The sequence below is a fragment of the Mauremys mutica genome, chromosome 3 (assembly GCF_020497125.1).
Source record: "Mauremys mutica isolate MM-2020 ecotype Southern chromosome 3, ASM2049712v1, whole genome shotgun sequence".
Taxonomy (NCBI): domain Eukaryota; kingdom Metazoa; phylum Chordata; order Testudines; family Geoemydidae; genus Mauremys; species Mauremys mutica.
The window spans coordinates 173,088,985-173,104,448 of record NC_059074.1 but is presented as its reverse complement, the minus strand read 5'-3'; the positions used below and the strand labels follow the sequence as shown (position 1 = coordinate 173,104,448).

The 15,464-nt window shown below is 42.5% G+C and overlaps 1 protein-coding gene across 2 annotated transcripts in view; it reads left to right on the top strand.

Moving 5' to 3' along the window:
* ABCG5 (ATP binding cassette subfamily G member 5) overlaps nt 1–15,464 on the top strand; it is a 39,976-nt gene that overhangs the window by 3,567 nt on the left and 20,945 nt on the right. For both annotated transcript variants that reach the window (XM_045011727.1, XM_045011726.1), the window contains exons 4-7: nt 225–323; nt 2,963–3,095; nt 5,038–5,177; nt 8,282–8,411. In XM_045011727.1, the coding sequence (XP_044867662.1) occupies nt 225–323; nt 2,963–3,095; nt 5,038–5,177; nt 8,282–8,411 (502 nt within the window). The remainder of the gene's footprint in view (nt 1–224; nt 324–2,962; nt 3,096–5,037; nt 5,178–8,281; nt 8,412–15,464) is intronic.

The window sequence follows — 15,464 nt, the reverse complement described above, 5'->3', positions numbered from 1 at the left end:
TTTTTCAATTTAATTCTTATGCATGGAACTTTTTGTTATCACAAAGTTGTAATGATGATAATAGAATCATATGGCTTAATTGTGATTTCACTAATCTTGCTGTAAATGAGGAGTAAATCAGGAGAATCTATAGAAGTCAATAGAACTATGCTGTTATGAAATGTGTGTCAAAGCAGATCCATGCACAGAGTTACTACAATACTGTTGTTCTTTTCCTGTTTTAGAATGATTCTTTGTTAGGTTATCTCACCATACAAGAATCTTTGACTTACACTGCTTTACTCGCACTTCAGAAGCACTCCAGCGACTTCATTAAAAAGAAGGTCAGTATGTTTTATTCTTCCACTGAGACAAACACGACAATCTTTTCAGATATGTCCAGCTGATCAGATACCCTAATTTTCTAGACACTACTTTGTAGCAGATTTGGATTCCCAAGTTCAATTCATGCTCTCACATTATCCTGCTTTAAAAAGGAAGCCAAGTATCATTGTTCCTGTTTTACAGATGAGGAAACAGGCATGTACAAGTGAAGTGACCTGCTCAGGAGCGCAAAGGAGTTCAGCAGCTGAGCCAGGAATAAAACTCCCTGGGCTCCTGACTGCCAGTTCTGTGTCATGCTGCCATCTGGGGAAATAATGAATATGCAGGAATGAAATTAGTGTTGCTGTAGCTGTGTCAGTCACAGAATATTAGAGAGACAAGGTTGGTGAGAACATCTTTTATTGGACCAACTTCTGTGGGTGAGAGAGACAAGCTTTTGAGCTTACACAGAAGAAGATGACCTGAAGAAGAGCTCTGTGTAAGCTCAACAGCTTCTCTCTCACCACAGAAGTTGGTCCAGTAAAAGATATTCTCACCCACCTTGTCTCTTTGGAATGAAATTGTCATTCCTGAAGCAGTACCAATTGCTACCACATGGGAGAATGAATTTGATACCAAATTCAGAACTCTGAAGTGGCCATTCCCACAGTATCTGGGCACCATTACATACATTTAGAACTCCATCATTTCCCTCTTGGAAGAAGAACAAAGGTTTTATATCCTCCCCACTTACTGCTGCTTTACTGTGAGGAATTGAAGATATTATTTATTTGTTAACCTCTGACAGAGTGATCAGCCCTGCACCATGCACAGAAGAAACACAGCCCCTGCCCCACTGAACTAGCAATCTGAATGGAGACAACAAAAATAAACACCAAATGGACTGGGAGACCCAGAAGGAGGGGTCTATCTAGGTCATTAACATTCTAGCAAGAGGGCAAATGGCTGCTGCCAGGCGGCCTGTGGGGTATGGAAGTCTATGAAGCTGTTTGTGAGAAGTTGCCTAGGAATCGGATAGTGGCCTCTAGACAAAGATGTTTACCCATCAAGTGTGGAGTTCCATCTCCTGGGAGGTGCCATCTATTTAGGGCCTAGCCTGCAGTCTTCACTCAAGCAAACATGAGTTGTGCTTGAGTAAGGTCACAGAACCTGTCCCTTGGTCAGTGAAACACAGCTTTCCTGGTTCTTTAAAGCCCTACACCCTGATTCTCATTTATACTAAGGCCCCTATACACTGCTCTGGCCTTGCTCACTTTAAGGCCCTTTACATGACCAGAGAGAGCTGTATAGACAGCCAAGAAAATCCTGCAGCAGGAAGGTCCATTCCTTGCTCTTCTGAGATCTGTTGCGAATTATGCCTCTAGGCCACGCACCGTTCGTTTCTAGGCTGAGGCACAAAGACCAAAGATTTACAGAGTGTCCAAACAACAAAGTTTTATTGCGCAAGCTTCAAACAACGTTGGAATGGGGTGTCCCCCTGCTAATCAGGGAGAGACAAAGGCTGCAGGTTACATAGGGGTTATATTCCTTTTAGCAATGCAAGTTACCCTCGTGGGTTGTGAGCCTTAGCCAATAAACAAGCCATTTTCTTATCTTTAGCCTATTACAGCTAATTATTATCCTTGTGTTGGCTATTGCGTAGTCCAACTGTTATCTTTCATACCAGAATTTCCCTTATTTGTGCTGTTGCTAACTGTTTTCCTGTCCTTTTTCCTGTTTATGGTTTTACCTTGTTTTAACACTGCCCTATGGACCCTGGTATGTGATGTGCTCGCTTTTAGTTAATGGTGGATCTGGGCCTTACAGAATAGGGGAACTTACAAAATGGAATCGCTCATGCTAACTGCCCTTAACAGATCAACACCAATAGCCTGTACCGGATATAGTCCAGCACAATTCCTGATGGGAAGACAATTCAAATACTGTTCTGCTTTTGGAAAAGAACATCTCTCCAAAGTGGCCAAACATGAAGAGAACAGCCAAATCAGATAAAAAGGCAAAAAGAGATTAAGAACAATTTTACAATAGACATCACTCAGTTAGAGAACTGCTGGATCTATAATCTGATTAACCAAACTGGATGGAGAAAAAGGATGGACAACTCCAGCTGTCGTAAAGAAAAAGAATTAATTGCTCAGATCATATGTGACTGAAACTGACAATGGAGAGTTCAACAGAAACCATAGACTTCTACAAAAAGTGTATTCCTCAGAAAGAACACTCAATAGAGAAAACTCTATAGATGGCAGATGCAGAACAATACTCAAGAGATTTCAAACTGACCACTGCCAGTCATTTAAACTAATGGACAGACAGATGGCTAAGATGCTATGCATTCAGGTGATATAATTAGAAAACCAGTGTCAGAGACTGTGTTGAACTTCAAAGATAGCATGATACTGCATATTTTGTAAATAGTCAACTGAAAATGAAATTCTACCTTCTCATCCAAGAATGAAATAAAAATAAGTCCAGATTATTGTAAATAATTCCCACTAACATGGAGCGTGGGCAGCATATTGGGTGCAGTTTAGAATGATATGAGCTGCTTCTCACAGTTTTTAATGTAGTGTGCAACTGTCTGAGTCGGGCAGTGAACATTACTTCACGTTCTTTTTAAATTGTAACTATTTTGCAGGTAGATGCTGTTATGGCTGAGCTGAGTCTCAGCCATGTTGCTACTAATGTAATTGGAAGCCGTATTTTGGGGGGAATTTCTGGTGGTGAGAGGCGTCGCATTTCAATTGCAGCCCAGCTATTACAAGATCCTAGTGAGTACTGAACAGCTTTTCAGAATAAAACAAATACCTTGTCCTTTTCATTATGCTGTCACTTTGCACACACTCCCACCACCCACCACTAAATAACATTTTAAAATATAATAGCACTTTTCTTCTATCACAGATCCACACTCCAAACTGCCATGGATTTCAACATGCAGGCTCATTGCACAATCAGCTCTGCAGAGAGGCAGAAATGTCTAGTGACGAGAGCATAGGCTGAGACTCCTATTTTGTCACTAACCTATGCTGTGGCCTTGGCAAGTCCCATACACCCTGATAGTTAAGTTTAAGCACATGCACTGATCTTAGGGATTTCAGCATGTGTTTAACCATGTGCTTAAATTAAGTCCTTTTCAACTGTGCTTCTATTTCCCATCTGTAAAACAGAGCTAATAAAACTTACTTATTTTAGAGGGGAGTTGTAAGGATTAATTTTGTTTGTTCAGCACTTTGTGTTTTCAAAGTGCTATGTAAGTGCTAAATATTATTATTTATTATTATTACTAAGTCCTTCATATTTATTTATTTGGATATAAAACAGAGCCAAAAAAGTAGCCTATACCCAAGCTCTACTTGCCTTGACAATTACTTAAATTTGCAATTCAGTTGGAATAACCATTTAGCAGTGCTCGTACATAAGTTAATGCAACCAGCCAGTGAATGAAGCATATCCCATACTTTAGCTCAGGGGTCGGCAACCTTTCAGAAGTGGTGTGCCGAGTCTTCATTTATTCACTCTAATTTAAGGTTTCGCATGCCAGTAATACATTTTAACATTTTTAGAAGGTCTCTCTATATAAGTCTATAATATATAACTAAACTATTTTTATATGTAAAGTAAATAAGGTTTTTAAAAATTTTAAGAAGCTTCATTTAAAATTAAATTAAAATGCAGAGCCCCCCAGACCGGTGGCCAGGACCTGGGCAGTGTGAGTGCCACTGAAAATCAGCTTGCGTGCCGCCTTCGGCATACATGCCATAGGTTGCCTACCCCTGCTTTAGCTAATGCAGCTTTTAGAGCACTGATATGCTGTATCCACTACTTTCTTGAACATTTTTGTGAAGAAATTTATGATTTCTGTTGGGAACTTAAAAGGGGCAGTATAATACCTATGTTGCAATAATTCAAAGAATCAACATTTGTAGTTTGCTACATTAATTCAGCCAGTGATGAAATGAGATTTGAATTTCCCTTGATGAATGATGTACACTACATTATACACTGTATGAACTCTGGTTCAATGACAGCAGTCATAGATACTAATAAAATTGGTGGACTGATCAGGGTGGGAATTTTCCACACTGTACCACTTTTGTGGAAAAAATAATATCATTCATTTTCCAGGACTCTCTTCTTCCACCTCCCACCCCCCGAATTCTTATGTATAATAAAATACACATTAAAATTACAAAGAAAATAATACACTAATAAGACTGGTTCACATACAGAACTATATACTGTACTACTGGATAATTTTAAATAGTTTATTATACAAAGCACAGTTATGTATACTGTGTGCATGCAGAATACACACTTTTAGCTAATTTTATGTAGCATCCTATCCTTATAAGCATCATTTTATAATGCTAACTCTAAAAGCTGACAAACACACTGAATCTATTTTGGTAGCTTCACTAAGAAAAAGTCAACATGAAAAAACGATCAAGTTCTAATTCTGAGTATCAAAGAGAGGACCTGATCTTGCAGTCTGTATTCACTGTGGTTGAAAATGGACCACTGAAGCAAGTAAAGGCTGAAGGATCAGGCCAGAGAAATAAATCTGTTGTAGTTTTGCATACACAGGTTTGCATGGCTGTGACACTTTAGAGACAATTCTACAGTGTGCATTGAATGACCTATAAAGGACAGAAACTATAAATTTGCTTACCATTTAACTGAGTTTTCAGAAATTATCCTGGTTATTCACAGAGGTCATGTTACTCGATGAACCAACTACAGGACTGGACTGCATGACTGCAAATCAGATTGTCTTGTTGCTTTCGGAACTTGCACGCAAAGACAGAATTGTGATTATTACAATTCATCAACCACGGTCAGAACTTTTCAGGGTAAGGAATATCAAAATGATAATAGCTCCTTACTGAGCAATACTCCATGCAGTTTTTCTTGCAGATCAGAGTTATTTAGTACAAAATTAAATGCAGTCTATCTTCGAGTCCCAGCACTAGTTCCCATTTTCTACTGCATCAAATTCAAGCTGCTTGTCCTCACCTTCTGGGCCCTTACAGCTCTGCCCCCTTTCACTTCTCTGTTCTTGTCTCTATTCAGACTTCCCATTGATCCCTCTGCTGTACCACTGATGCTAACCTCAACTGCTCATTTGTCCACAACTGCCTTCATGCTTTCCTCGTCCCTGCCTTTCTGAACTTGTAACAAATTCCTCTCCAGATTCTTTCAAATTCCTCTCCAAAACCCTTTTTTTTTCTGTGATGTAAGAAATGGACCAACCAGTAACAGAGAGGCTGAGGCATAGCTGGGTATAGTTTGTGTTTTATTTTTTTTTAAAAAGACAATGTACATAATGGCCGATATTTTCAAAAGTGGCTAGTGATTTTGTGTACCCAACCTGAGACACCCTTAAAGGGACCTGGCTTTCAGGAAGTGGTAAGCCTGCATGTCTGACCCTCCTGAGGCAGGTTAGCATATTTGCACCTATTTTACAGATTGGGGTTACGAGGGCCTGGTCTACACTACGCGTTTAAACCGGTTTTAGGAGCATAAAACCGATTTAACGCTGCACCCGTCCACACCAAGAGGCCCTTTATATCGATATAAAGGGCTCTTTAAACCAGTTTCTGTACTCCTCCCTAACGAGAGGAGTAGCGCTAGTATCGGAATTGCCATATCGGATTAGGGTTAGTGTGGCCGCAAATCGACGGTATTGGCCTCCAGGAGCTATCCCACAGTGCACCACTGACCGCTCTGGACCGCAATCTGAACTCGGATGCAGTGGCCAGGTAGACAGGAAAAGCCCCGCGAACTTTTGAATATTTCCTGTTTGCCCAGCGTGGAGCTCCGATCAGCACGGGTGGCGATGCAGTCCGAAATCAAAATAAAAAAAAGAGCTCCAGCATGGACTATGCGGATGTGATTGCAGTAAGGGCAGGCAAATCCGTTCTATCAGCGCTCCGTTATAGAAGACGAAATTCAGAATCATTTTTAAAAATTCTCCAGACAGATGCCATAGCAGGGACTCAGCGCACTGCAGCGTGACAAGCGTAACGGAAAGCCAAAGAATCAAATGGACGCTCATGGACTGGAGGACTCAAGCTATCCCACAGTTCCTGCAGTCTCCGAAAAGCATTTGCATTCTTGGCTGAGCTCCAAGTGCCTCTAGGGTCAAACAAACAGTGTCCATGGTGGTTCAGGGCATAGCTCGGCAATGTACACCACCCACCCCAGAAGTAAAAGGGAAAAAATCCTCTCGTGACTATTTAACATGTCACCCTATCTTTACTGAATGCTGCAGATAGACGCGATGCTGCAGCACTCAACACCAACATCCTTGCTCCCCCCTGCCATGGGTGGCTGATGGTGCAAAACGACTGGTACTCGTCCTCATCATCATGAGCTTTTTGGCACATGGTGCAGTGCAAAAGGACTGGTAACCATGCCGACTAGCATCTGTCAGGTCCCCCAATGTCAAGTGCACCTAATTTTTCATGGTAGATGGTGCAGTATGGTTGATAACCGTCTTCATCATAGCAACAGGGGGCTGAGCTTCATCAGCCCCCACCCTTCATGTGTAAAGAAAAGATTCAATTGCCCCTGGACTAGCAGAGGGATGTTGGGCTCCTCTCCTCCACACTTCTTACTGTCCTGTCTGGACTATCATAGCAGCTGGAGGCTGCCTTCCACTCATTTCTCACTAACAAGTCACTGTGTCTTATTCCTGCATTCTTTATTACTTCATCACACAAGTGGGGGGACACTGCTATGGTAGCCCAGGAAGGCTGTGGGAAGAACGGAATCAACAGGTGGGGTTGTTGCAGGAGCACCCCCTGTAAATAGCATACAGCTCATCATTCCTGCAGGATCTGACACAGAGCAGCTGTGCTCTCTGGTTCTATGATACAGTGGTTCTCTAGTACACTTGCCCATATTCTAGGCAGGACTGATTCTGTTTTTTGATACCATAAAGGAGGGATTGACTCAGGGAGTCATTCCCAATTTTGGCTTTTGCGCCCCTGGCTAAGAGCAGCCAGGGGCACTTATGACAGCAACAGATGGCGCAGTGCAAAAGGACTGGTAACCATGATCATCTTTTTACCAATTTATGGATTGGTAGATGGTACAGTATGGTTGGTAACCATCTCTGCTGTCATGCAAAAGCAAAAGCATGCTGCTGTGTAGCGCTGCTGAATCGCCTCTGTCAGCGGCATCTAGCACACATACGGTGACAGTCACAAAAGGCAAAACAGGCTCCATGATTGCCATGCTATGCCATCTGCCAGGGCAATCCAGGGAAAAAAGCCGCGAAATGCTTGTCTGCCGTTGCTTTCCCGGAGGAAGGAGTGACTGACGACATTTACCCAGAACCACCCGCGACAATGATTTTTGCCCCATCAGGCACTGGGATCTCAACCCGGAAATTGCAAGGGGTGGGGGAGGCTGCGGGAACTATGGGATAGCTAGGGAATAGCTACCCACAGTGCAACGCTCCAGAAATCGACGCTAGCCTCGGACCGCGGACGCACACCACCGAATTAATGTGCTTAGTGTGGCCGCGCGCACTCGATTTTATAAAATCTGTTTTACAAAACTGGTTTATGCAAATTCGGAATAGTCCCGTAGTGTAGACGTACCCTAAGACACAGAGAGGGTCAGTGACTTGACCAAGGTCACAAAGCAAGTCTGTGACAAAACTGAGAAGTCAAGAGTTCATGGTTCCCATTTCTGTGCTCAGCCTGCACCTTTCTCTTCATAGCTGGTAGGATCCAATACCTTTAAGAAGGGTCAGTTCTAATTGTTTACGATTAAAAAGACATTTGGCAGTTCAGAAATACAATAAGGAAATTTAATGACGGGTCAAATCTATGCTTCCTGTTAAAGAGCTTTTATTTACCAAATTGTAATGTACTATTCCAGTATTAATGTTTTCCTTGTTAGTAGTAAGTTGATCTCATTACTATATATTGTGTTGTCCAACCAGTTATTTGACAAAATCGCCATCATGAGTTTTGGAGAATTGGTTTTCTGTGGGGCTCCTCCAGAAATGATCACATTTTTTAGTGATTGCAACTACGCCTGCCCTGAACAATCAAATCCTTTTGACTTTTATGGTAAGTTTATCCAACTCATATTAGCAAAGATGTTGGCATTTTATTCTAGGCAAGCAGGTTGGAATTTTTGCCAACATAACTTATTCTAATTCTTCCTGTTCTTTGTAATTGTGCTAAGCTAGTTTGTTCCATTGCTTCTAAGTGGGGATCAATGCTATAAAATTATGTAATGTATTCAACAGAACAACTGCTCTTAGAACTGAGAATAAAAGCAACTGTGGGATCAGCAACAACATAGTTTAGATCAGTTTTGAAAACATGCTGCTTTTATCTGGTATATACTTATTTTAAACCTGTGGGCTATAGAACATTCAGATGCCCTAGTGATAGGCAAACTATACAGAAAAGAAAGACCAAACTGATGTGAACTTTACTTTGGATCAGTAAACAGTAAAAATACACAATAGCACTGAAATAGAGCAATATGAAACAATAGGACAAACTAACACCACAACTAGTGTTCCAGGTTCAGGGATCCTCTGGATTCATGACGCTCCTTTGCTCCTAGGAATTTAGACTTGATTTTCCAAAGTATGTAGTGCCTTCAATTCCTATTGACTTCAGTGGAAGTTGAAGATGCTCAGAGACTCCACAGCATTATGCAGTATTTGGCTCTTATTGTTGATTTAAAACAAAACATTTACTTACCTTGCAGTAGTTATGGTTCTTCAAAACATTTTGTCCATGTGGATCCCACATGTGCCCCATGCACATGAGACTAGAAGCTTTGATTTGCAGTGTTTGTGTGGCTGCACCTGCACCCTGCATGTCTTTGTGCCCCACCCAAGCCAACAGCATATAAAGGGCAGAGAAGACACAAACATCCCTCAGTTCTAGTGCTAATTCAGAAAATCAAGTTAAGGAAGACTCACCAGAAAAAAAGTGGGGATGGAGGGCAGGTCATGAGATCCACACTGACGGACAGCATCTTGAAGAACCACAGTTATTGCAAAGTAAGTTGCTGGTTTTTTTCCTTTGAGAAATTGTCCATGTGCATCCCACTCCCCGCTCTAGGTGATTGGCAAGCAATGCCCCATCTGGATGGTAAAACCCAGGAGTCCTAGTTGCCACTAACTAAACACTGATTGTAACACTGACCTCTCAAATTTGGCGTCCAATCTTGCGCCCAAATCAAGGACAAAATGTTTAACAAAAGTGAGGGGATTATTTAGGGTGACCAGACAGCAAGTGTGAAAAATCGGGATGGGGGTAGGGGGTAATAGGAGCCTATATAAGAAAAAGACCCAAAAATCGGGACTGTGCCTATAAAATTGGGACATCTGGTCACTCCAGGATTACTCCAGGTGGCTTCCTGGCACATCTCAGACATGGTTATATTTCTGAAATATGCAGACAAGGCAGCCTGCGCTCTAGTTGAATATTTGGCAGAAGAGGTATATCAACCATGTAATAACAGACTGAATACACGGTATAATCCATTTAGATATTCTCTGGGGAAAAACAGCTTGTGTTTTAGAAGTGCTACTTATGGAAACAAAAAGATGGGTTGTCTAAAAGGGCTTGTCCTATTCAAGTAATATAGCAAAGCCCTTGAAATGTCTTAGTATGAAATTTCTTCTCTGATGGGTAGGAGTGGGTTTTGTAAAGAAAATGAGGGGATTAATGGATTGATTTAAATGAAAGTCTGAAACAACTTTGCAAATAAATTTAGTGTGAGATCTCAGCACCACCTTATCTCTGCGGAATGCTGTGTAAGGAAGGTCAGCCATGAGAGCTTGGAGTTAGTTGATCCTACTGACTGATGTAATGACCACCAAAAAGGCCCTTTTGAGAGTGAAATGGTTTAAAGCAGAAAGGCATTCAAAGGGGGAGGGTCCATGAGTCCTGAAAAGACAATCTTAAAATCGATAGATAAGTGTGAAGCAGCACTGGATACAATAGGGTGGGAAAAATTAAACATGACTGGCTAGGAAGTTGGCATAGTGAAATTGCTGCAAGGAAGACTTTAGTTAACATAAGAACATAAGAACATTTGGAAGGCCGTGCACCGTGGTCAGCTACCAAAGTTCCCGCATCCCCGCTGCCCAGTGAATGCTGTAAGCTAATGCCGACAGTGGCCAAAAAATGCCAGGTTGCCCCTGAGGGTGAGTTTTGGGTAACCTAAAAGGCAACGATCAATGATCTCTCTCCATGAAAGCCATCCAAATCTCCATCCTCTGACGAACAGAGGCTAGGGACACCACATTCTTACCGAGCATGGAGCCTGGCTAATAGCCATTTATGGACTTAGCCACCATGAATTTATCCAGTCCCCTTTTCCACACATTGTGATGAGAAATCCTAGCCTCACAACCTCCTCAGGTAAGTGGCGCAGTTCCACAAGTTGACTGTGCGCTGCGATCATGAAGAAGAACTGGGTCCTTTTATTTGTTTTAAACCTGCTGCCTATTAATTTCATTTGGTGACCCCTAGTGCTTGTATTATGGGAATAAGTAAAATAACTTTTCCCTTATCCACTTTCTCAACATCACTCATGATTTTATATACCTCTATCATGTCCCCCCTTAGTCTTCTCTTTTCCAGGAACATGAGTTCCTAGCCTCTTGCATAATCTTTCCTCATATGGGACCCTCTCTAAACCCCTAATCATTTTAGTTGCTCTTTTCTGAACCTTTTCTAGTGCTAGAATATCTTTTTTGAGGTGAGGAGACCACATCTGTACACAGTAATTCAAGATGTGGGCGTACCATGCTCTCAAAGGTATGACTCTCGAATAATATTCTCCAGGTCTTATTCTCTAGATCCCCTTTTTAATGATTCCTAACATCCTGTTTGCTTTTTAGATGACCGCCTCTGCACACTGCGTGAGACATCTTCAGCCCACTATCCACGATACATTAACCGAAGATCTTTTTCCTGACTCGTTGTAGCTAAATTAGCCCCCATCATGTGTATGTATAGTTGGGGTTATTTTTTCCAATGTGCATTACAACACATTTATCCACATTAAATTTCATTTGCCATTTTGTTGCCCAATCACTTAGTTTTGTGAGATCTTTTTGAAGTTCTTCACAATCTGCTTTGGTCTTAACTATCTTGAGTAGTTTTAGTATCATCTGCAAACTTTTTTGCATCCTGTTTACCCCTTTCTCCAGATCTTTTATGAATAAATTTAATAGGATGGTCCTAGTCCTGACCCTTGGGGAACACCACTAGTTATACCCCTCTCCATTCTGAGAATTTACCATTATTCCTACCCTTTGTTCCCTGTCCATTAACCAGTTCTCAATCCATGAAAGGACCTTTCCTTTTATCCCATCGGACATCTCTAATTTACGTAAGAGCCATTTGGTGAGGGACCATTGTCAAAGCTTGCTTTCTGGAAAATCTATGTACACTATGTCCACCGATCCCCCTTGTCCACATGTTTTGTTGTCCCCTTCAAAGAACTCTAATAGATTAGTAAGACACGATTTCCCTTACAGAATACCATGTTGACTATTGCTCAAGAGGTTTATGTTTTTCTATGTGTCTGACAATTTTATTCTTCTACTATTTTCAACTAATTTGCCCGGTACCGACGTTAGACTTACCGGTCTGTAATTGCCGGGATCACCCCTAGAGCCCTTTTTAAATATTGGCGTTACATTAGCTAACTTCCAGTCATTGGGTACCGAAGCCGATTTAAAGGACAGGTTAAAACCTTAGTTAATAGTTCCGCAACTTCACATTTGAGTTTCTTTCAGAACTCTTGTGAATGCCATCTGTGCTGGTCCCGGTGACTTGTTAAATGATGTACAGACCGCTTTATCAATTAACAGACCAAAACCTCCTCTAGTGACACTTCATAGGTCTGTGACAGTTCCTCAGATTTGTCACCTACAAAAGGGGGAGCTCAGGTTTGGGAATCTCCCCTAAGGGGCAAGGGTCCGACTGAAGCAAAGAATCCATTTAGTTTCTCCGCAAGGGGTGACTTTATCATCTTTAAGCGCTCCTTTTGATTTTGATCATCAAGGGGCCCCACTGGTTGTTTAGCAGGCCTTCCTGCTTCTGATGTACTTAAAAAACATTTTGTTATTACCTTTGGAGTTTTTGGCTAGCCGTTCTTCAAACTCCTCTTTGGCTTTTCTTATTACACTCTTGCACTTAAGTTGGCAGTGTTTGTGCTCCTTTCTATTGCCTCACTAGGATTTGACTTCCCCCCCCCCCTTTTTAAAAGGAAAGTCTTTTTATCTGACACATTGCTTCTTTTACATGGTTGTTAAGCCACGGTGGCTCTTTTTAGTTTCTCTTAATGTTTTTCTTAATTTTGGGGGTTTATACATTGAAGTTGGCCTCTATGGTATGATGCTTTAAAAAGGGCCCACGCAACTTGCAGGGATTTCACTTTAGTCACTGTACCTTTTAACTTTTGTCTAACTAACCCCCTCATTTTTGTATAGTTCCCCCTTTTGAAATTAAAGGCCACAGTGAGGGCAGTTGAGATGTTCTTCCCCTCACAGGATGTTGAATGCTATTGTATTATGGTCACTAATTCCAAGCGGTCCTGCTATAGTTACCTCTTGGACCAGCTCCTGTTTGCTCCACTCAAGATTAAATCTAGAGTCGCTCTCCCCGTGTGGGTTCCTGTACCCAGCTGCTCCATGAAGCAGTCATTTAAAGTAATCGAGAAATTTTATCTCGGCATTTCGTCCTGAAGTGAAATGTTCCCAGTCAATATGGGGAAAATTGAAAATCCCCCACTATTATTGGGTTCTTAATTTTGATAGCCTCTCTAATTTCCCTTAGCATTTCATCATCACTATTATGTCCTGGTCAGGTGGTCGATAATAGATCCCTACTGTTATATTTTTTACTAGAGCATGAAATTTCTATCCATAGAGACTCTATGGAACCAGTGGGATTCGCTTAAGATTTTTACTTCATTTGAATCTACACTTTCTTTAACATATAGTGGCCACTCCTCCCCCTGCACAGCCTGTTCTGTCCTTCCGATATATTGTACCCCGGAAATGATTGTGTCCCATTGATTGCTCTCAGTCCACCAGGTTTTTCTGTGATGCCTATTATATCTATATCCTCCTTTATCACAAGACATACTAGTTCACCCATCTTATTATTTAGACTTCTGGCATTTGTGTACAAGCACTTTAAAAACTTGTCCCTGTTTATTAGCCTACCTTTTTCTGCCATGTGCACGGGAACGATTCTTTTTTATGTGACTGTTTATCATCTGATCCAGGCCCTTACATTATACTTCTCATTCCTCTGCTCCTGACTATAACCTGGAGTTCTCAATCATCAGACTCTCCCTACTTAGAGAAGTATTGTGTCCGATCCACACGCTCCTCTGCAGCGTCGGCTTTCCCCCATCTCCTAGTTTAAAAACTGCTCTACAGACTTTTTAAATATGCTAGTGCCAGCAATGGTTCCACTTTGGTTTAGGTGGAGCCCATCTCTCCTGTATAGGCTCCTCCCATCCCAGAAGTTTCCCCAGTTCCTAATGAACGTGAACCCCTCCTCTCATACACCATCGTCTCATCCACGCATTGAGACTCTGAAGCTCTGCCTGCCTACCTGGCCCTGCGCTGTGGAACTGGGGAGCATTTCTGAAAATGCCCACCATAGAGGTCCTGGATTTCAGTCTCTTCCCTAGCAGCCTAAATTTGGCTTCCAGGACATCTCTCCTACCCTTGTAGCACTATGCCTTTGGTACCTACATGTACCACGACCACCGGCTCCTCCCCAGCACTTACACATAAGTCTATCTAGATGCCTCGAGAGATCCGCAACCGTTCGCACCAGGCAGGCAAGTCACCATACGGTTCTCCCGGTCATCACAGACCCACTTCTACATTTCTAATAATCGAAATCTCCATTACTAACACCTGCCTTTTCCTAGAAAACTCGAGTTCCCTCCCCCGGAGAGGCAACCTCAGTGCGAGAGGTAACCCAGCACCATCTGGAAGGAGGGTCCCAACTATGGGAAGGTTTCCCTCTGCTCCCATTGACTGCGCTACTGACTTCCCTGAGTCCTTCTTCCTCCTCAACAGCACAGGAGCTGTCTAAGCAGAGGTGGGACAATCTCTACAGTGTCCCGGAAAGCCTCATCAACATACCTTCTTCCGCTCTGGAGCGCAGCTCCGAAGCACACTCCTCGCCCCACACAGCGATCCAAAATCCGTACAATGGTCTCTGAGGGCCAGGACCTCCTTGCACCGACTGCACACATACGCCACCCACCCCTCAGGGCTGGTAGAGCATACATGCGACAATAAACTGGATAGCCCCCACTCTGCTGCTGGGCTTCTGCCTGCATGTCCTCCTAGTTAGTGAAAGGGTGGTTTACGGAAAGTAGTTTTCAAATGTAGTTTGGTATATAGGTTTTGGGTTTTAGGGGGGGCTACAGGGAAGGGGTTAGGGCCGGCAAGGGACTCCCACTCCCTTCCCACTCCCCCTCCAAACTCCCTTGCGAAACTCCCTGTTCGCAAAGCTCCCTGGTCGCTTGTGCGCGGCTTTATAAAGCCCTGGCCTGAGTGAATGCCCCGCCCACTGATTAAGGCTCAGCCAATTACCAGAGGCTTCGAGCTTTCAAACCTGCCTCCAACTGCCAGCCAGAGCACACGGTCCCTCAAACAACCAAACAAACAAACAGACTGACAAACACAAGCTCAGCACACAGCAAGTAACCCCCAAACACAAACAAACACACACTACAGACAGTCACTTACCCCACAGATGCTGTATTAGCTCCTCCTTCACCTGGAGAACTCCCTTGCGAAACTCCCTGTCAGTTAGTTGAACTGAATAGAGTTCAGAGAGCTGGAGGGCAGGTCTACATGGGAGTTTTAAACTGGATCAAATCAAGTTAATCTGGTTTGAAAATGCTTACATACACACGACACAATCCATCACTGAACACTAACTCGACATATGTCATCAACTCTGGAGTCATCTTGCAAAGTGAACGAGTTTTCCTCCAAATTGAATTAGTTTGCATCCACATGAACAGTAGACCAACTGCTGCACAATACTTTTTGCATGCTTTCAATAGCTACCCCACAGTGCTTTGCAGTTTGGCAATTACTAACC